This window comes from Drosophila hydei, unplaced genomic scaffold (genome assembly GCF_003285905.1).
Source record: "Drosophila hydei strain 15085-1641.00,03,60 unplaced genomic scaffold, DhydRS2 tig00000001-arrow-pilon, whole genome shotgun sequence".
Taxonomy (NCBI): Eukaryota; Metazoa; Arthropoda; class Insecta; order Diptera; family Drosophilidae; genus Drosophila; species Drosophila hydei.
The window spans coordinates 1,175,494-1,196,423 of record NW_022045643.1 but is presented as its reverse complement, the minus strand read 5'-3'; the positions used below and the strand labels follow the sequence as shown (position 1 = coordinate 1,196,423).

At 43.8% G+C, this 20,930-nt stretch overlaps 5 protein-coding genes across 8 annotated transcripts; 4 read left to right on the top strand and 1 right to left on the bottom strand.

The window, feature by feature from the left end:
* Positions 1-43: 43 nt before the first annotated feature.
* LOC111594381 lies at positions 44-5,740 on the top strand. The gene is made up of 6 exons (XM_023307647.2): positions 44-122; positions 2,627-2,733; positions 2,847-3,161; positions 4,682-4,840; positions 4,898-5,200; positions 5,264-5,740. Exons 3-6 carry the CDS (start codon positions 2,856-2,858, stop codon positions 5,528-5,530), a joined length of 1,035 nt encoding a protein of 344 aa, XP_023163415.2. The 5' UTR covers positions 44-122; positions 2,627-2,733; positions 2,847-2,855; the 3' UTR covers positions 5,531-5,740.
* LOC111594382 (ADP-ribose glycohydrolase OARD1) lies at positions 44-6,495 on the top strand. Of its 2 annotated transcripts, XM_023307648.2 has the most exons (3): positions 44-122; positions 5,888-6,228; positions 6,287-6,494. In XM_023307648.2, exons 1-3 carry the CDS (start codon positions 86-88, stop codon positions 6,443-6,445), a joined length of 537 nt encoding a protein of 178 aa, XP_023163416.2. In that variant the 5' UTR covers positions 44-85; the 3' UTR covers positions 6,446-6,494. The 2 variants fall into 2 exon arrangements, with proteins under 2 accessions (XP_023163416.2, XP_023163417.2); XM_023307649.2 differs by lacking the exon at positions 44-122 and having other exon boundaries at positions 5,810-6,228; positions 6,287-6,495.
* LOC111594383 (ADP-ribose glycohydrolase OARD1) lies at positions 6,465-7,065 on the bottom strand. Its single transcript, XM_023307650.2, has 3 exons — positions 6,921-7,065; positions 6,690-6,864; positions 6,465-6,638 (listed from the first exon to the last, which is right to left on the bottom strand). The coding sequence occupies exons 1-3, from the start codon at positions 7,040-7,042 to the stop codon at positions 6,486-6,488; spliced, it is 450 nt and encodes a 149-aa protein (XP_023163418.1). The 5' UTR covers positions 7,043-7,065; the 3' UTR covers positions 6,465-6,485.
* Positions 7,066-7,123: 58 nt separating this feature from the next.
* Positions 7,124-9,394, top strand: LOC111594380 (E3 ubiquitin-protein ligase parkin). Of its 3 annotated transcripts, none has more exons than XM_023307646.2 (7): positions 7,124-7,197; positions 7,544-7,764; positions 7,824-8,007; positions 8,067-8,412; positions 8,463-8,907; positions 8,965-9,061; positions 9,123-9,394. In XM_023307646.2, exons 1-7 carry the CDS (start codon positions 7,176-7,178, stop codon positions 9,230-9,232), a joined length of 1,425 nt encoding a protein of 474 aa, XP_023163414.2. In that variant the 5' UTR covers positions 7,124-7,175; the 3' UTR covers positions 9,233-9,394. The 3 variants fall into 3 exon arrangements, with proteins under 3 accessions (XP_023163414.2, XP_023163413.2, XP_023163412.2); XM_023307645.2 differs by having other exon boundaries at positions 7,126-7,197; positions 7,538-7,764; XM_023307644.2 differs by having other exon boundaries at positions 7,144-7,197; positions 7,363-7,764.
* Positions 9,395-10,672: 1,278 nt separating this feature from the next.
* On the top strand, positions 10,673-20,788 carry LOC111594384 (transcription activator MSS11). Its single transcript, XM_023307651.2, has 5 exons — positions 10,673-11,143; positions 13,754-14,995; positions 17,805-18,040; positions 18,899-19,279; positions 19,834-20,788. The coding sequence occupies exons 2-5, from the start codon at positions 13,963-13,965 to the stop codon at positions 20,263-20,265; spliced, it is 2,082 nt and encodes a 693-aa protein (XP_023163419.2). The 5' UTR covers positions 10,673-11,143; positions 13,754-13,962; the 3' UTR covers positions 20,266-20,788.
* Positions 20,789-20,930: the final 142 nt, after the last annotated feature.

Here is a 20,930-nt window from a genome sequence, read left to right as displayed (position 1 = left end):
GCGTCTTCTTCAGTTGATTCCTCTTATTTGCTGGGAGATTAAACGCGATTAGCGGCGAATTGCCCAAGCAAACGGAAAGATTCGAATGTTCTTAGCACGACAATTAACTACACAACTACTACGTAAAGTATAAATATTTACAAACGAAATAGTTCAACTGTTTTATGTAATTACTACAATAAATAAACGTTAACAACAATGTGCAATTTTACAACAACAACGACAACAGCAAATCAGTGTCAAAATGCGAATATATAGAGATTTTATTTGATTTATGTTGTGCGCCTCGTCGTGTTCCGTCGGAGCGCCAAGTTGAACTGCCATGAACTGAGTTGGAGACGTTCTCGTCGACGTCAACGTCGTCGTCGTCGTCTATCGGACTTTTCCACACGGTGCCTCAAGCTTTGCTGCGATTAGCTCAATTGAATAAAAGTGAAATTTAAATTTATATATAAATAAAATCTGCTCGCGCCATGCGTAGAAATGCGTAGAAGCAAGCGAAAGAGCGAGAGAGAGCGAGATAGACCAAGTGTGAGAGCAAGCTAAATATGTGGCCTTGGGCACAGTTAAAAAGACGCTTGTGCACCACCTAACAATTAACTTTGAATATAGTATATAAATTAGCGATAACTAGATAAAAACACTTTAACACACTTAAAGTTTATAAGTTAGATAAATGAATTGATTTGCGGTAAAGCACATTCCATTTGTTTACATTGCGCGAGCAGTGCTGTAAAATGCACGTATAGCCAAGACACAAACCAGTGACGTAAGAATTCAGCGCCAAACGTAAAAGTTTCAAAATAAAGCTTATGGACAATATTGTTGCTGTTGTTGTTGCTACTGCTATTGTTGTTGGCTTAACTTAATATGGTAATTTACATGCGTTGTGTGTTTCTGTGTGTATATGTTAATATTTGTTTTCACCAGCTATGCGCAAAAATTATTATAATTTAAGTCACATTTCTATTTACGTATTCAAGCAACAGCAAAATTGTGAACGGTATGTGAGTTGATTTTATTTGGTATACCCTGTAAATGATAAAAGGGTTATGATGAGTTTGTAAAATTGTATGGGGAGCTGTTTCAGATGAATTGATCTAGCCATATTCATTTACTTATCTAGTTTTGAATATATCCGATGTTGTATAGCTTAACCCATGCCAAGCGAAATTGAAATTTAAAAACATATTTGAATTAGTAGCAACTTTAGCTTTTGCATATACGTGCATTTAGATGTCATTACAATTCCCATACTGAGAGAGCTGTGTCAGTTGCAGAATGTGGTCAATAGATGGCGCGCTTGCTTACAGCAGCAGCTTTATTGCTGTCTCTGTCTCGCTGCCTATAATGATTCTATAGGCAGCCTTGCGTCGAGTACAGCGTATGTTGTAGTCGTGCACTCCCCGGCATTGCCACTTTATTTATTATTTAATTGCTCAACTGGCAGCGATTACCGTTGTAGGAGATTCGCCTACGCGAGCAGGTGCGCGCTATCAATATTTAGCTTCATCCAATGGGCCATAGGGCCAAAGATTTTGGACAAACTCAGCTTTGGGCAAATGCCACAACAACAATAAATTAACAGCAAATGCTAACAAAACAAAAACAAACAAACAAACGATAACAAACACGCACAGACATGTGTGTGTCAGTGTGTGTGTCTGTGTGAGTCTCTGTGTGCGCGTGTGTGTGTGTAATCATATGTCATCATCAACAACATGATGGCATATTATAGAACCAACTGCTGAGTCAGAGTTGACATCCAAAAGCCACAAATTGGGGCCGCCTCTGGGGGCTCCAAACTGGGCTTTAGCTGTGCCTCCAGCGCTATTGCTGTCTCTGTCTCGCCACACATGCTCTGGCCTAGCACAAAAGGGCATATTGGTTGAGGTTTGGTCATGCGAAACTTTGTCCATTTTAGTGTTAAGTTCTTTTTGGTATACCTAAAAAGTGAGTCTTGAAATTTGATATAAATGTGTACAGATTCTAGTAGATATATATTTATATGATATATATAATATATATAAATGCCCATTGGAGGCGTGGCAGAGCTAGAAGCTTACCATTTGGAATGTGGCTAAGCCTTGAGCTGCTACACAAACCTATCAAAGGTTCCTTGACTGCGTCTGTTAGGGGCATGACAATTGTAGGGTATAAGCTATGTGCCCTTAGCGTCCTCAAGCCAAGTTCTTGATGAAGAAGGCGTGGCATATGGGCAAAGCAATAACTGCTAAATCTTTAGAACCAGAAACAACTGTTTTTGGTAGCTGCAGGCGAGTTGAGTCAAGAAAACTTGATTAAACTTAAAGTTTGCGCTTGGTGAGCGCGTATTAAGCAGTCGCTGAAGCTCGACTGCAACGTTCTGTTCGCTTTGAAGCCGCTTTCGAGCAGATTTCGCTGGGCGCATTTCGCTGCAGAACGCCGCTCGAGACAGACGCAAGCTGTGCGTCCAAATTGATAAACAATCAGCAGGGGCAGAGGCAGAGGCAGAGGCAGAGGCAGCAACAGAATCAGAAACATATTTTAAAACAAGCTACTAACTAACGGTTGTTAAATCGCTGTTCTATCAAACCAATCGACGAGTCGCCGCTAATTGCTTTGTTGTTGCTTTCGGTTCGTTCAGCTTTCGTTGCCAAAAACCCAAAATAAAAAGAAAAAAAGAGAAAAAAGCGTAAAAAAGTTTTTCATTTGTGATTCGGGCATTCGATTTGGCCTTGCGAAACTTTCCGGGTGAGTACTTAAAAATACAATTTCAGCTGCTGCTGCTGCTGCTGCTGCTGCTGCTGCTGCTGCCGTTGCTTTGGCATTGAACGGAAACGAGAAATAATTGCACTTAATTGCAGTTAACGAGAATGGCCAACACGAACGTGAAAATCGTCGAATCGAAACTGGATCTGTTCCAGGCGCCACAGCACTATGCCTTGGCCCACGCCGTTGACTCGTCTTTCGCGGCGGTGCGCGGCTCGCTCGCCTGGCAGTTCGCCCTCGTCTACGGGGATGTGGACGATCTGCGACGACGTCGCGTCACCAGCGGCAACTGCGTCGTGCTCGAGCACAATGCACGATTCGTTTACTATTTGGTCACCAAGGCCAATCTCTATGCCGCCAGCACCTACGACGACGTCCAAGCGGCGTTGATATGCATGCGCGAACATATGGTAAGCCGGAGAGTGGAACGGAGGAGGAGCCAGCAGGCAGGGGAGACCGAGTGGGGCAGAGAGAAGAGTGCAGAGAGCCATAGATAAGCTGTGTGAGAAAGAGAGAGGGAGACTGTGTAGAGGGAATAAACAGCGATATGTAAGAAATAAGAGATTAGATAGCTACATAGTTGTAGCTGCTTAGAGAACAACATAGATATGTATAGAGGGAAAGACATGTATTAAGTGGGCTTAGAGAAACATATGTAGAGGAGATAATTATAATGAGAGAGAGAGAGAAAGATGGAGAGAGAGAAGGGACCGAGGTGGGTTAAGATAGAGATAAAGATATTGATGAAAAGCATAACTCAGAGAGAGCGATGTTGAGAGAGAGAGAGAGATATTAAGGGAGCCAAAGAGTGATATTGAGAAAAAGTGATATATTGAGCGAGAGAGAGAGATAGAGAGTAAGAAAAATATAGAGAGAGATAGAGAGAGAGACAGAGAGAGAGAAAGATAGAGAGAATTAGAGAAAGATAGAGAGAGAGTTAAGGAAAGATAAAGAAAGAGTGAGAGAGAGTTAGAGAAAGATAGAGATAAATTTAGAGAAAGATAGAGAGAGTTAGAGAAAGATATAGAAAGTTAGAGAAAGATAGAGAGTTAGGGAAAGATAGAGAGAAATTTAGAGAAAGATAGATAGAGAGAAAGATAGAGAGTTAGAGAAAGATATAGAGAGAGAGTTAGAGAAAGATAGAGATAAATTTAGAGAAAGATAGAAAGAGTTTGAGAAAGATATAGAGAGTTAGAGAAAGATAGAGAGAGAAAGCTAGAGAGATAGATAAAGAAGGCAGAAAGATAGAGAGAGAGACAGACAGAGATATTGAGAGAGAGAGAAATATTAAGATATAGAGATAGATAATGAAAGTTCTATAGCTATTGAGATCGAAAGAAATATTGAGATATATATATATATATGTGAAGAGAGATATATAAAGAGAAAAGCAGATATGAGAGAGAAAGGTATTGAGAGAGGGTAAAATATTTGCAGAATATACAAAGAAAATGGGAAAGAGAAAGAAATATTTATGCAAGATAAGCAGCTAAACGAAGAGCAAGAGAAACAGTTAGGAGGAAAGTCGCAGAATAAGATTTATCTATTAAAACGCATATTCAAAGATATATGGAAGATATTGCGCTATTCAACTGCCACATTAGATATATACATATATATTAGATATATACATACACATAGACATATACATATAAACATATATACATAAAGAGCAAGGAGCGAGCAAGTGGAGGCTATAAACCTACTTAGATAACAGTGAGCCGCTCTTAATAGGCATTCATAGACTGCAGTCAGGGTATACAAGCGTCGGCTATGCCCGTGCTGGTCGCACAACTGTTTGCGCAGCTTCTCGTTAATTTGTTAGCATCATAAATATGTATGCAGACGTATTTAACTGGCCAGAGACGGAGTGGCGCACGCACGCTTATGTTAATTAATCGGATTCCATTTTGTCAATCACGCATCGCAGCGGAATCATGAAATCACCAAAGTGGCGATGCCGCGGATCGGCTGCGGCGACGAGGGCCTCCAGTGGAAGCAAGTGAAGCGCATAATGCAGCAAATCTTCGCCCATGGCGAATATCCCATCGAGATAATGATATGCGAGCACGACGACATCACCAGAGAGGTGAGTGGCACGAATGGGGAAATGAATGTGTGTATTCACTTGACGCTGCCTTTCCAGTTGGCCGCTCCCAAGTGTCAGATAACCGAGGCGAAGGGCAACTTGTTTAGCGCACCGGAAAACTTCGCTTTGGTGCACTCGGTGAGCGCGGACTTTGCCATGTGCGCTGGGATCAGCTTGCAGTTTCGCTGCAAATATGGCCAGGTGGACGAGCTGAAGCGCCAGCAGCGGCACACGGGCAACGTCGCCGTGCTAGAGCAGGGCGGACGCTACATCTACAACCTGGTGACCAAGGAGCGGGCGCACGAGAAGTGCACCTATACGGCGCTCTACTATGCGCTGCTGGCCATGCGCGAGCATATGGTAATCCAGCTCAGGCTGCTCTACGTAGACTTGGCTCATAGCTAAACCATTTCTAATCCTCAGCGTGAGCATCTGGTCACTAAGCTGGCCATTCCGCGCCTGGGCTGTGGCATCGATCGCCTGGATTGGCTGCGCGTGCGCAGCTTGTTGGAGCTGGTCTTCGTGCGAGATGGCGTGGACATCATTGCCTTCTTCTATCAGCCGCCCAGCATGGAACGCGACACCATCAAGGTGATCTGTCCCACCTGCAGCCACATGAAGCTCATGCAGCTGCCGCGCAGCGTCAGCTCCTCGCGGCAATCGCTGCACAGAGAGAAGACGCCCTTCTAAGTCCCGCTGGGACAAATCGAATTTCTTTGTATATATGAATTTGTTAACTTCTAACATTCGAAATGGGTTGGCATGGGTTGCAAGGCACCAAATGCACCGTTACTTCTATCTAGTTTCGCATAGTTCGAGAGCACAAGAAAATTACATTTATTTTATGAATATTTATAAAAATATATTTACAACAAATAAAAAGACAACGCCTGCTAGCTGGCTTTAAACGCATGCATAACGGACTTATCTATATACCATATAGCAACATGCTTAATCTCCGAGTAACCGTTGCCTGTTGACTCGCTCTCCATTATATATATACCTCCATACCAAAAAAAGAAAGTAAGAAAATGTCTTCTCTTAAAGTTGCAGAGATCCGTCACGCCTTTTGCCGTGCGTTCGTTCAGAACATGACTGGCTTCAACTTGACGGAGGTGGATGGGGATCTATTCTCGGCTCCGAAGACTCACTCGCTGGCTCATTGCGTGGGCGCTGATCTGGCCATGGGTGCGGGCATAGCTGTGAAGTTCAAGGAGATCTACGGGCACCTGGATGAGCTGCACGCCCAGAAGGCGCGCAGCGGCGAGCTGGCTGTGCTGAAGGATGACGAGCGTTACATCTACTATTTGGTGACCAAGTCGCAGAGCTGGTCGTTGCCCTCATACGAGTCGTTGCAGTCGTCGTTGGAGAAGATGCGTGATCACATGGTAAACGTCAAATACATTGCCATATGAGATTCGTGACATTTCATCCATTTGCCCGCAGGTCAAGAATAACGTTCATAAGCTGGCCATACCGCGCATAGGCTGCGGCATTGATGGCCTGCAGTGGGACAAAGTTACGGCCATACTCAATGATGTCTTTCAGCGCGAGGATGTGGACATTACGGTTTACAACTTTGTGCCGCCCCAGGAGACTCAATAATTTAATGAATTCTTAATTTTATTGTTCACAAACAGTTCCTCTATTTATTTGCTGCTGCATAATTATAGACTGTCAATTCAGTAGCATCTGCTTGAAACACTTCAGCCAGCATGTCCCTTACTTTAGTCCAGTTAAGACCATCCAAACCGCAGCCAATCCTTGGCAAAGCCAGCCTGGTCACATTGTGTTTAGCCTGTCGAAGCGGAAAACTGTGATAATTATTATAAACTGTCATATCTCTTACCATATGCTGTTGCATGGCGCTCAAGGAGCTGTGCAGCAGCTGATAGGTAGGTTTGCCCCAGCTCTGTTGCTTGGTTATCAAATAGTAAATGTAGCGTCCATTAGACTCCAATACAGCCACACCGCCTGGTTTCACATTTTGTTTTTCCAATTCGGCAACTTTGCCAAATTTATTTCTGTGAGAATAAAACATTCAAGTTAGCAGCAATAGACATTTAGTAAGAGATTTTACCGAAACTTGACGGCAATGCCTTTGCCCATCCGTAAATCGGCGGCAACGCAATGACACATGGAATACTCGGGACCAGCCGAAAATAAGTCACCAGTGACTTCTCTTATTTTGAAATCTGACATAATCACACTCGGCTTTAGCTAAAGCCTCAAACAAAATAAATTTCTCAATTCGATTTCCAAATATTGCCGCGTAAAAGCACGCGACGACGTTGACAAGCGAATGGCGAAAACAGTTGAATAAACAGAACAGCTGATGAGTTGGTTATACAGAATGGGTAAGTGTTGAAAAGTGGTAGCCACTTGTAACTGTTACATTTGAATGTTTGGCAAAAACTGCAACTGAAAAAAAATTAATATTAAAAGTATTTCTGCATTAGAGTAAAAATAAACTGTTCAACTTCATAATGCAATGTAATTTATATTTGAACATCATGATTTAGAAAGCACCTTCTTTGATACTGCGATGTGACTCTGGCAGTATAAAATCACAACGATGACGGAATACTAAAAAAAATACCAGTGTTTGATAACAAAATAAAGAGTGCAATTCAGATAATGTAACTTTAGCTTTGTAATTTCGTTTTTAAATGAGTTTTATTTTTAATTTTATTGCTGCTTTGGTTCGCAAAATGCTGGAGCTGCTACAAATCGGGGGCAAATTAACGCACACGTTGAGCATTTACGTGAAAACAAATACGGGTCGCACATTGTCCGTGAACTTAGAACCGCAGTGGGACATAAAAAACGTTAAGGAGCTTGTGGCGCCACAGCTGGGTCTACAGCCAGAAGAAGTGAAAATTATATTCGCCGGCAAAGAGCTAAGCGATGCCACAACAATTGAGGTAGGCCTGCATGCAATAGAATAACAGACGAGTAATAATTTTTTGAAATTTGATTCTAGCAATGTGATCTTGGCCAGCAGAGCGTGCTACACGCCATTCGCTTGCGTCCGCCTGTGCGTGAACGCAAGGCCAGCGCCTTAATGGAGGAGGAGTCAAGTCCGGAGGAGCCGTCAAAGCCGTTAAATGAAACCTTGCTCGATTTGCAACTGGAGAGCGAGGAGCGCTTAAACATCACCGACGAGGGTGAGCAACAGGTGGTATTAGGTAAACTAGCATTGATTATCTTTCACGCACCTTCGCAGAACGGGTGCGTGCTAAGGCGCATTTCTTTGTCCATTGTGGCCAATGCAGCAAACTGTGCAAGGGCAAGCTGCGTGTGCGTTGTGCTCTATGCAAAGGTGGGGCCTTCACCGTGCATCGCGATCCCGAGTGCTGGGATGATGTTTTGAAAGCGCGTCGCATACGCGGCCACTGCGAGAGTCTCGAAATTGCTTGCGTGGACAACGAGGCTGGTGATCCGCCCTTTGCCGAGTTTTATTTCAAGTGCGCAGAGCATGTCTCTGGCGGCGAAAAGGATTTCGCTGTGCCGTTAAATCTAATTAAGAACAACATTAAAAATGTACCATGTTTAGCCTGCACGGAGGTCAGGTGAGTGCTGTGACAACTCTTAGATTTCTCGCTTATCAATCTCTTCATAGCGAAACTGTACTGGTCTTTCCGTGTGCCTCACAGCACGTCACCTGTATCGATTGCTTTCGCGACTATTGTCGCTCGCGTCTCAGTGAACGTCAGTTTATGCCACATCCGGACTTCGGTTACACTTTGCCATGTCCGGCAGGCTGTGAGCATTCCTTTATAGAGGAGATTCATCACTTTAAGCTGCTGTCACGCGAGGAATATGAACGCTACCAACGCTTTGCCACCGAAGAATTCGTTCTGCAGGCAGGTGGCGTCCTCTGTCCACAGCCGGGTTGTGGCATGGGTCTGCTCGTCGAGCCCGACTGTCGCAAGGTGACCTGCCAGAATGGCTGTGGCTATGTCTTCTGTCGCAATTGCTTGCAGGGCTATCACATTGGCGAATGCTTGCCCGAAGGAGCGAGCGGGACTGCTTCCAATTCTTGTGAATACACTGTCGATCCGAATGTAAGTTATTATTGCTTCACAAATGCTTGTATAATCCTTACATTGTATACCGCACAGCGTGCAGCCGAAGCTCGATGGGAAGAGGCCAGCAATGTAACAATCAAAGTGAGCACCAAACCCTGTCCGAAATGCCGCACGCCCACAGAACGAGATGGTGAGTGGCAGATTATGACATCTTATACAACAGCATTCAATAAACCTTTCACTCCTTCCAGGTGGCTGCATGCACATGGTCTGCACACGCGCCGGCTGCGGCTTCGAGTGGTGTTGGGTCTGTCAAACAGAATGGACGCGTGACTGTATGGGCGCCCATTGGTTTGGCTAAGCGCTCGCTCTGTTCCGAGAACAAACTTTGTTTATTGTTTTTATTTGTGTTCTACATCTGCTGGCTGTATTTGAAGACTGTTAAAAGTTGTTTGAAAGAAAAGTGCGTGTGCAGATGAACCTGCAGCTCTTCACCAAATTGCAAATAAATTTATAAAAGTTACATAAATCTATATAATTTTTAAGTTATATATACACTTATTTAAATTGTATATTTAACTATAAATCATCTTTTGCATGCATTCATTTCACATCCTTTTGAAGTTATCGCTGTTACCTTCACACCCTGTATGCCGTCTAGCGAATCAATAACAAAAACACCCTTGCCAATATGCGTCTAACTGGGTATTTCGCCATCCATCTGCAGCACCCTACCCCACTGTATTATGCCGTTGCGTGCGCACGCTTTGTTTACGTTTTTTTTCCTTTGCTGCTTAACCTCCGTGCCGTTGTCGCCCACAATATTTTTGGTGGCTTTGCTGTTGACTGTAGAAACCGCAAAACAGCACGTGCATCTAGAGAGAGAGAGAGAGAGCGCGGTACTATGAGAGAGAGCTGCGTACAGTTAGGCAGCAGTAAGCTCTCTCCCAGATTAAATCAATAATAATGGCGCGTATTGACTTTGCATATGAATGTGTGTATGTAAGTATGTGTGTCTGTGTATATGTATATGTATGTAAACAATTCTCCGGTATTTACTTAAATACATAAGTTGTTATCAGTCGCATGAAATACTTCCAGTTGTTATGGCCCCAGTACTGTATGCCCCTTAATATGCGCTATAGTTTTTATAGTCTCTGCTAACCGGGGACATCAATAAAGCAGGCGCATACATACCCATTGATAACATGACTAGCACTGAACCAGGGAAACCCCCCGAGCGCTTGCTATTTGGCTGCGCAATCGCTCTCTCTCTCTACTCAGTCACCTTCTCGTGCGCATTTAGTATGTGTATATGTGTGCGTGTGGTATTTCCTAATTTTTGTTTTGGCTCGCTCTGTTTTTGTTCGGTTTCTGTTTTGTGCTCTAATTTCGTAAGCAAAGTAAGTGAATTTACAAATGACATTTGCGAGAGAGAGTTTTCGCCCCATTGCAATTGCCAAATGCGCGCGCTCTCTCACTCGCTCTTTCCCGTTGCCTCCTTCACTCTCTCCTTTATTCGGCCTCAACGAAAGCTCGCCCGCCCCGCAACCAGCGCGTGTGTGGGCAGGTTGCCCGTCAAATCGGGTCACACAGTTTGCGCTGGGTTCCCAGTGCAGCACAGCGGTTGTGCCGATTTTTTTGCTTTTTCCTTGCTTCTTTTCGTTTTGCTTCTTCCCCCTTTCGATGTTGGTGTCGTTTCGCTGCTTTTTCGCCGCCGTCTTTTGCCAGCTTTGCTTCTTTACATTTCGGGGGTACGATGGCAACACTGCTGAGGCTGGCTGCCAGTGTATAAATGGTAGCGCGCCAGCCGTATCGCATTTCAGTCTACGTTGGACTTTAGCGCGTGTCGCACACGCAGCGCATACGTAACGCATTTACATTCAAGGGTTAAACAGTCGGCACCGCAACCGCCACTTGGCAATGCCCATGTGAATGTGAATTTGAGTGTGTGTATATGTATGTGTATGTGTGTGCGAAGCCGAATACGAATGCGATAGTGTCTACGAGTGTTTGCAGTTTTGATCGTTGCCTCTCTTCGATTTTTGTGCGAGAGTGCAAGAGTGCGAAGAGTGCCAATGTATGAGAGAACATGAGCTCTTGAGTATTCACAATATATAAGTATTTTGAATTCGTATGCAACACTTCAAATATAACGGTATTTTGAATTGTAAAGAAAAACTGACTATTGTGTGCAAAATAATGAAAGTAATGAAAATTATAAAAACTTAATAAACTTTATGTGCAGTAATTAATTTCAAGCGAGTTTTAGGTAAGTATTTATATAGTAGCTAAAACTAGATTTTGTATATTATTATTTTGTTTATTTTAAATTATTATTTATATTATTTAAAATAGAAATTATTATATTAATTAAAAGCAAAATAAAAAGGTATAGCTTCGATGCCCCATATCCTATGCTGCATTTTTTTCACACATTCAAAGCTTGCGCTCTTTCACGCACTTGCCCCAATTATTGAAAAGCATCAATAAGAATAACAATATAACACAAGTGCATTAGCAACAACACATGCTCGCACACACAGTCATACGCAGCTCTCAATTAAAATTGCATTTGTAACAAAAAAAAGACTGCAGCATATATTCGGGCACTGTCAATATTTGCCAGCTCAAGTGCGCTCGCATATTGTGACGTACACGAAACGACGTCAACGTAACAATTACTATGTGTGCGTACGTATGGGTGTGTATGTGTGTGAGTACATACTTGTACTTGCCTCTGTACACTAGCATCAGTGCTGGGCAACTGGGAAACTGTTAAAAAGTGGAGAGCATAGCAAAGCATTAATGAAGCTGCGCTGAGCAGGCAGGCAGCTCGACTCGATTCGGCACGACTGGTGCTGCTGCTCCTCTGTGTGTGTTTTTATTGATTTATATGCGCTAGAACTGGGCGGCTGTTGCTGTCCCAAAACAGTACGCTACACATTTACCAGCATTCATACATATGTATATGCTTACAAGCAGCATCTCATGCCATACAGCTTCCGTTTCCTGCTGTTCACTTGCAACGCATGAGCGTAGAGAGAGTGCGAGCGAAACCGCGTACATAGCACCTAAGCCCCACTGCAGTTGCTCAACACGTTTGCGAGGCTCATTTCATTTACAGTTTTTTTTTACAGTTTTACAGCTTGACACACGCACTTAACATAACCCGTTTCAATTGGCTCTCGCGCTCTCTGCCGGCTGACGCTCTTTCTCTCTCGCCTTCTTCGCTCTGCTCTCTCATCGCTCAGCGCTTGTTTACATTTACATTGATTATGTTATTCTGCATGTGCGCGCGTGTGTGTGGGTGTCTGCTAATAGAGTTGGTACTCTGTTACCCCCACCCCGCTCTCTCCTTGTCTGCTTTGGCTGTTTTGCTAATTTCTTTTTGCCGCCAGCCAGCAGGACATCTTCAAAGTCGCCGAATCAATAAGTTGACACACCCAATTCATCAAAATATCGCAGCTACTATTTTTTTAGTTATTTATTTTTACATGTAAAACAAAACACATTAACATTATAATAATTGGTATACGTCATTGGTCACAAACAGCTTCACTTTGGTGCTTCTGCCCATCCACTACATATACCATGTCTATCTCTCACTCTCTCTCACAAACACACACTCTCGCTCTCTCTCTCTGCCAGCCTGTATGCACTTTTGTGGCTCATTAATGGCTTGCGTGCAACCAAAATGCTTTGCGGTTTTGATGCATTCAACTCAGTGCACAACCACACACACACTCTCACACACACGCATACAATGAGTGGCTCGCTTGCTATGCTAAGTAGCTGTTGTTGCTGCACAGCAGCTGCCCAACCATCCCAAACAGCTAAACAAAAACATTCATCCTATCATTCATCTCCACCTTCAGCTTCTATTCATCAATGCAGGCCACAAGTATACCAAATGCTTCAATTAAACATTTCTGTCTTGCGTTTGCAAATACCTTTATTGCTTTAGAATTTCATTTGAATAATTCCTAAACGTAATTTACGCTTTTAATAATGGAACTCTAGTTAAGGCTTTGAGAGGTAGAGAAATGAGATTAGATATGAACACTTTGAAGCTTAAAATATTATTTCTTGTTTTATTTCTAATTTCGAATAAAGTTTTTGAAAAAGTTTTTGAAATAATAATTTTCTAAATATTTCAAATTAGAAATATATTAAAAAAATATTAATCAATAATATATTTAATTTTTAAATTTTATATACTTTTTTAACTCGGAATATTAAGAACTCAATAAAATTAATAATTTTTAATTTTCAATTATATTTTTAATTATTAAAGCTCGGCCCAAGCTTAAGCTGGGCTTAAACTTAACATACTGTTCATAGCAAGTGCAAAATGTAAAACACATTATAACAGCCTGACAAAACTGTTATAAGTGTTATACACTCCAGCTGCCAGGCAAGCTTCAAGCTGACTTAACAGAGCCAAAAACTTAACATTATGTTAAGAGACAGTACATCAATCATAGACTACTTAAGTAAACGCTAGAAACTGCCCAATTCAAGTAAAATTCGCTTGAGTTTTCGGTTCATACTTCGAGGCGTTTGCTCTTACTGCACATTTCTATAGACTTGGCTGGTCGCTGGCTTAATTTAAGGCCAATTTGGGAGCAGCTTCTGCTGTTGAAACGATGTCTCATTATGTTGTCTGCTGTTGTGCACACACATCCTGCGGGCCTTATATCCTGCGGCTTTATTGCCTTGCGAAATGAGCATTAAATGTTATTGTTTAACATTAATTGAATTGCGGACGCATACGAGTTAAGCAAATTAACGCCGGACACCCAACTAGCCCCGACTTCGCATATGAAATATTGAAGCTTTAAGGGCAGTCTAACATTTTACACGTTTTGTTCGCTTGCAGGACTTTAAGGACAGCAAAGGACAGTCGCAGCACAACGTCAGTCGAGTATAAAATCAATAAGAGACACATGTAATTGGTTAGCCCAGGCATTGGCAATATGGCCGGAACAGCAACTGTTAAGGGAACGGGGCAGTCAACTTTGCCATTGTTATTGTTGCTGTTGCACGAGCGGCGCCTCTAAGTTGCAAGGAGACCTTCATTTGGCCAACATGTCGGACAGATACGCCGCCAGCTACTACGAGCAACTGCATCCGGCGCAGGCGCAGGCGCAGGCTCAGGCCCAGGCCCAGGCCCAGGCCCAGGCCATGTCCCATTATGCAGCGCCTGGCTATCGCGGCGGCTATGGCGGCGCCTATAATCCCTATGGCTACGGCTATGGCAGCTCCAGTCCGGGCCCTAGTCCCGGTCCTGCCTCCTATATGCCCAGCTATTATCGCTATGCGCCCTATGCCTCGCCCCACTACAGTCAGCCGTCGCACCAGCATCATCATGCGAGCATGTTTACGCCCGCTGGCCAGCAGCTGGTACCCTCCAGTGTGCTGCACTATCCGCCACGCCCACATACGCAACACGCCTATCAGCAGCAGCAGCAGCAGCAACACCTGAGCAGCAGCAACAGCTATGAGCAGCCAGCGCCTGCGCTTTATAGTGCTTCCGCCTATGGCCAGGCACGCGGCTTTGCCGCCTATCAGCCAGCCACGCCCACACACTATGGAACGCCCGGACGTTCTACGACGCCAGCACCGAACCGCACAGTGTTGCCACCCAACTATTTGGAGCCATTACGCAACTACACAGAGCAACATCAACATCAGCAGCAGCAACAGCAGCAGCAGCAGCAACAACAGCAGCAGCAGCAACAGTTGCAGCTGCAACAGTCCAAGCTCGAGGAGCTGCTGCCTGAGCAAATCAAACTGGAGCATGATGTGGAGGCGACATCACCAACACAAAGGCTAACCACATCGCCGCCATTGATCAGTGCCACCGGCACGGACAGCGGCATCAGCAACTGCAGCACGCGAGCACGCAGCGACAGCAGTCAGAGCACGCCCGTCTACAGCGGCGAGTATCCAGTGAATATGTCTGTGGAGTCCGCGTCCTGTGTGTCCTATCACTGTCCGGCCGATGGCAGAGACTACGAAGAAGAGCAACAGCAACAGCAGCAGCAACAGCAGCAGCAGCAGCAGCAGCAACAACAACAGCAACAGCACGTGGAGGCAGCAGCTGTTGTCGATATGCCCGGTAAGTTGTCAGCATTTGTATTACGCTCCATTTAATGTACAATTATGCAGGGGGCGGCGCAATGATTGTAAATTTATGCAAACATATGTCAGACTAGATTATGTAACAAGTATTTATGTCCGCCCCCAGGCAGCAAAGGCAGCAATGGCAGCAGAGGCAGCCAAAGCAGGCAACGCACTGTGGTTTGCTGTTAAAATCAAATCATTTCTGTTAACATAGCCAGCAGCGCTAAGTAACAGCAAGAATGTTGAATAGCAGAGTGTAAGCTGCGCTAGCAGAACACGATCAAGCGAGAGACACAGAGAGTGAGAGTGAGCCCCTAACAGGCGCATGTTAAGTTACAGCGCAAGTGACTGTTAATGCTTATATAAAGCACAAATCTCTTGCTAACATAAACTGTAAGCTTAACATTTGAAGCCTAGCTTAGCTTACTGAAGCATTTGGGCCGCTTAACAGCTTATTTGAATATTTAACAGTCACTGGCAGTTGGAGCTGAACGAGAAGGCCTTTAACATTTTCTGTATTTAAAGAACTTTTAATAACTTAATTAAGGAACTAAAAGTTGTTTAATCAAACTAGAACTAAAAGCACATATTATAAATAACTTTTCACATCACATTTTCTATTCAATTATAAATGCCGAGTGGAGCAGAGTCTCCACTGTGCTGGCTGCTTGTAAGCCACTGCGTATGCTTGATTTTGCATGCAAATGAATGCAAAGAGCGTCCATTTGAGTCGCCATCAACGCTGCCGTCAGCCTCATCAGCAGCAGCAGCGCCACTGACAGGCAACTGTCCGTCAGGCAGCCATTTGACACGACATGACGGTCAGTCGAGCAGTCGAGCAGTCGAGGAGAGTGGAGCAGAGCAGAGGAGCAGCGTAGTCGACATTTTGCAAACACTCAACCAATCAGCGTTGGTTAACTGCTCAAATGCTTCCGCTTCCTGTCGCAACGACTTAGCACAAGGTGGCGTGGGCTGTGTCGGCTGTTGGCCGTTAACTATGACGAGCCTACGTCATGTTGCTTTAAAGGACTTGAAAATTAGCTGTCTATTTAGGCACGCAAGGCGCTGGCAGTGGGGCCTGAGCTTTGACTCACCCTTTGATGAGCTGATTCTGATTTGACTTTTTGGCGGAGGCGTGTTGGGCGAATCAATAAGTTAACTTGGCTGATGTCGCGTCACACACACAGTTGAGCACTGGCAAGTGGAAGGAAGGTGTTAAGTGTGTGTGGCGGCGCAGCACACACACACACACAGACACAGAGGCACACACATTGACCCTAACTCCAACTTTTGACAGCTTTTCTAAATATTTCCTAATGCAAACGAGACTTGTGGGCATAGCCGCTGCTTATCAATGGGCGCTCAACTTACACACACACACACACAAATATGATTTGAGGGTGTGCGCGTGAAATGTCATCACAGCAGAGCATGTAAATGAACTTTACAACGCAATGTGGTGGGTTATTTGTAGCTGCTTGCTGTTTGCCCAACGCACACAGAGCCACACGAATACACACATAGAGAAGACACCCTGGAACAGCCCCCATGCTCGTGCAATATTTGTTGTAGAGGTATCCAACATTGACGCAAAAATCAATGTCCGTTATGACAAGTCAACTGTAGTACGAAAAGAAAAAACGGCAGCAGCAGCAAAGGATGCGCAATAAGCTGAAAGCTTATGCTTAGAGCAGTTTAGATGCAGTTAATATAGCTTATATAGAAAATATGATTTTTAGTAAAAAGAGCTGAGGAACTAAGAGTCGCTTGAGCTGAGTAAGTTGTCATAAGACCTATAAAATTAAAAATATTTCGTTTTTTAAATAAATTCATTGATTTATTTCCCAGCTTCCCATCGAAAATTCTTCAGATACGACAGATCTTTTGACAATTCATAAATGAATTTATAAGATCTTTGTGCTATAATATCTTCCTCAGTTTCTTTCAAATAAAATATATAAAATGATTATATATTTAATAATATTAAAATTATTAATATTACAAATATCACATGTTATTACTTTATCAACTAAATTCTATAGACTTTTTAATAAATTCAAACATAACTTTTAGCTAGGCAAACTAATGATAGTAAAAGTTTAATAAAGTTATTAAATATTGTTACCCACTCACCTATTATTAAGCTAATATGCTCGCACCCACACGCTGTTATCAGCCTTTAAATTGATTATAATTGATTTATTTGACGTGAATAGCATTACAATAACAATGATGACAACAACAACAGCAATACAAATCGAATATCGCGACTCGGCGCTGGCCACAACAGAAAATACGTAAACAATGCGGGCTCAGTCGCATGCGCTAAAAAGTATGCTATAAATTTTTACACTCCAAATGACACGCGAATGTGTGAGTGAATGTGTGTGTGTGTGTTTGACACGTTCAACAAGTGCATGTTGATGTGTCGCTTACACTCACACTCATACACATTCACGCACTCACTCACTCCCTCACTCACTGTCTCTTTCTCTCTCCGTCTCTTTGCCTTGCTCTCTTAGCTACCCCCGTTAAAAAAAAATAAGAAATATAACAAATTTGATAAGCGAGTGCGAAAAAAAAAACAAAAGTTGCGGCTCTCTCGCGCTGGTCAACCTGACTGAACCTTTGTCTTTTTAACCCTTGATGGCCGCCAGCACGCATGACAAAATAATTACAAAACGCCTCACAAATAATATACAAAAAAAAAAAAAAACTAATAAAAAAGTAGGAAGGCAATGTTTATTGATTTTTATTTAACACTCGCTGCCTGCCTGGGCGCCGTTTTTTTGCCAATTTTCCAGATGACATAAGCACGACGGCAGAGACGTCCACGTCGACGTCAGTGTCGCCGCCTATTGTGAATGATACCGATAAGGCGGGCAATGCTGAGCAGCCGGATGTTGTGAACCGTGCGGAAATCAATTTGGCGAAGCCCAACAAGCCGACACCAACAACAACAGCAGCAACAGCAACAGCGCCGCAGGATATTGGGGAGCAGCAGTCGGCAGCTAATCAAATCAACGACGATGCAGCCGGGGTAAGTTGGCGCAAAATTACAAATTAAAACTGCAGTCGAGAAGGGAAAGGGAAGGTAGGCAGCGATAGTGAGCGGATCCTGACTTGTCTAATTAAGCGACAAACAGGTGACAGCAGCAGTGCCAGCAGCATCAGCAGCAGCTCAATTAGGCAACGCAGCGGCACGCAGCTGCCATGACAAATTAGGGCAAAGCAACAAAAAAAAACAAAAAAGCAAGAAGAAGAAACAATGTAACGACAGACTGATAATGACAGACTACAATGATGCCCCGTTACAGCAGCGCAGCAGCAGCCGCAGTCGCAGCAGCAGCCGACTAAAAAGAGAAGACCAAAAGCAAAATGCGTTTAGCTCCATCGACCGGCTTTCTAGGCAGAGCGCCAGACAGACAACAGAGAACGGGCGCACAAAGGAGGCAGAGAGCGCGCAAAAGTGAGCGTGCGCAATCAAAGAGAACACAAGCAAGCCGAAAGCCTTTAAACAGGGTGACTCATTTACAGCAGCAGAAAGAGCAAGGCAGAGCTCCTTAACAGAGCGCGCTTGCTAGCCGGAAGCCTTAATACAGGGTGTCTTAGTAGCAGCAACAACAGCAGCCGCAAAAGCGGGCGCCTATTGATTTTTGGGTGAACTTCAATGTGCTGCTGCTGCTGCTGCTGCTACTGCTGCTGTTCTGCTTGTAGGCGGGCTGGTTGGGTGGAGTTGCCTGGGCTGGGTGGCTTGACAACACGAGCTATGAGCACGCGCCTAACGGGCCACCTTTGCTGGCAAATTTCAAGTGCCCGCCACTTGAGCGTAACAACTTTTTCTGCGCTGCAACTGCACACTAAATCGATTTTCTTGTTCTTGGTTTTGTTGTTACAGCAGACGCCAACAGCAGCCGTAGCAGCAGCAGCAGCCACGCATAACTGGAGTCCAACATTGAGACGGCCACGCACACCGCCCGCGCCGCAAAACTCGCCCGTCGGATATGGACTCTCAGCGGCTGCAGCCACAAGCGCTGTGCCACCTGCGCTGGCGCCACTGCTGCAGCAGCAGCAGCCGCTAAGCAGCAAGCGCAGCTATGCCAAAAATCGCAACTGTCACAGCAACAACACTAACAACAACAACAACAACAACAATCGCATAATCGAATGCGATCTCATACCGAGCAAGAAATCAAAACGCAAGGCAAGCAAACGGGAAACGGAAACGGAAACGGAGCATGTAGAAGCCATGGAGTCCACAGTGCGCGAACAAATAAGGGTGAGAATGAACACACACACACATGCACATACACACAAAGAAGCAAGAAAAAGCCTTTTCAATGACCTGAACACCCCTACCCTGGCTTTAAGTCTGCGGTTGCCCAGAAATTTTCTTGTTTGACTTCGTTTATGCCCAACTTATTGATATGAGAAGCCTTTTCTTTTAGTCAGAAATGCTTTCTTTATAAAATTCCATTTAACATTATGTTAACATAGAAATGTTAAGTGCCAGTAACAGAGGGAACAGCCCAAATAGGGTATGGCTCCTATTCGAAAGGCCCTAAGTTCACAGAATTTGTGAAAATAATGACAAATGTGGCTTGATAGGAACTACTTTTGCCCTGATTTGCAAAGCCGAATGTGTCTTGTCGTTGTTGTTGGCCCAGTAACTGGGACTCAGCGCTTCGAAAGCAGAGTGAACATATCTAGAGCTAAGCTAGGTTGTTTACAGGGTAACTCCCAGTCGATCACATTCTGAGTAACTTAATTTTAAATAGAGCTTAAGTCAAGCTAGTTAAATTCAGAGTCTGACTGGATATTATTTGCTTGCAGGACATCAAGCCTTTGCCTGGCTTTCAGCAAGCTTTCGGCTCCACCGAAATCGGGCGCTTCTCGGAGCGTTTTCTGCAGACGCCGGAGAGTCTGGTCGAGCGGCTGGCCGAGGAGTACGCAGCGACTTGCAGCAGCAGCAGCAGCAACAACAGCAGCAACAACAGCAACTGCAGCAGCAACATGGGCAGCAGCTACTATGATGCAGCAATTGGTGGCAACATGCACAGCTATTGGCCCTACGAAGAGCAGCATGGCTATGGCTATCAGAGCGCCAGTCAGAGCCTGAGTCAGCAGAGTCAAATGTCACGCAGTCGTATGCGTGGACAGCTCTATCCCTATGCGGACTACGCGGCGTATGAGCGCTATGGCTATGCGGCCTACAGTGCAGCCAGCAGAGCGCGCTACAATGAAATACGCTGCAATGGCTACTGAAGAAGCTCACAAACAATATATATATATATAGTTGTAGAAAGATATATATATAGATAACCTTGTCGTTTTGTCATTTAAAAAAGAAATTCTCTCTGTGTGTGCCTTTTTCGGTCAAAATTCGGCAATGCCCCGAAACAGATTGTAGAGTATTTTATTGTCGGGCATTGCTGGCGTTGATTGCGTGCAAAATTCATATAAAACAAAAGAAAAACCAGAAAACAAAACAAGGCCAAAATGTATATTGAAAACTAAGCGTTAAGTAGTCGAATGTTAAATGAACACAAACAGTTTGCCAGCTGCGCAACCGATTTGTCACACTGTACATACTCGTAGAGCAATGCATTTCGTTTCCTCTTCTGTTTCCGCTGCAAATGCATTCGGATTTCAGCGATTCTCTGCGTAAATACAATTAGTAAAAGATGTGCCATTGCAAGTAACTTTAATGCGACAAAAACACCTGTTTTTTAAATAAGGTTTTACGTTTTTTAGTTATATATATATATATACAACAATACATATTACAACGGTACTTAATTAAAGTTTTTACTTTTAATTTGTAATTAGTTAAAGCAAAGCACTAAATTTTTAACTTGATTTCTTTTTTTTCATTTTTTTGTACTTGTCCAATTTAAATTTTTTAACTTTTTTTTCGATTTAAGTGCCTT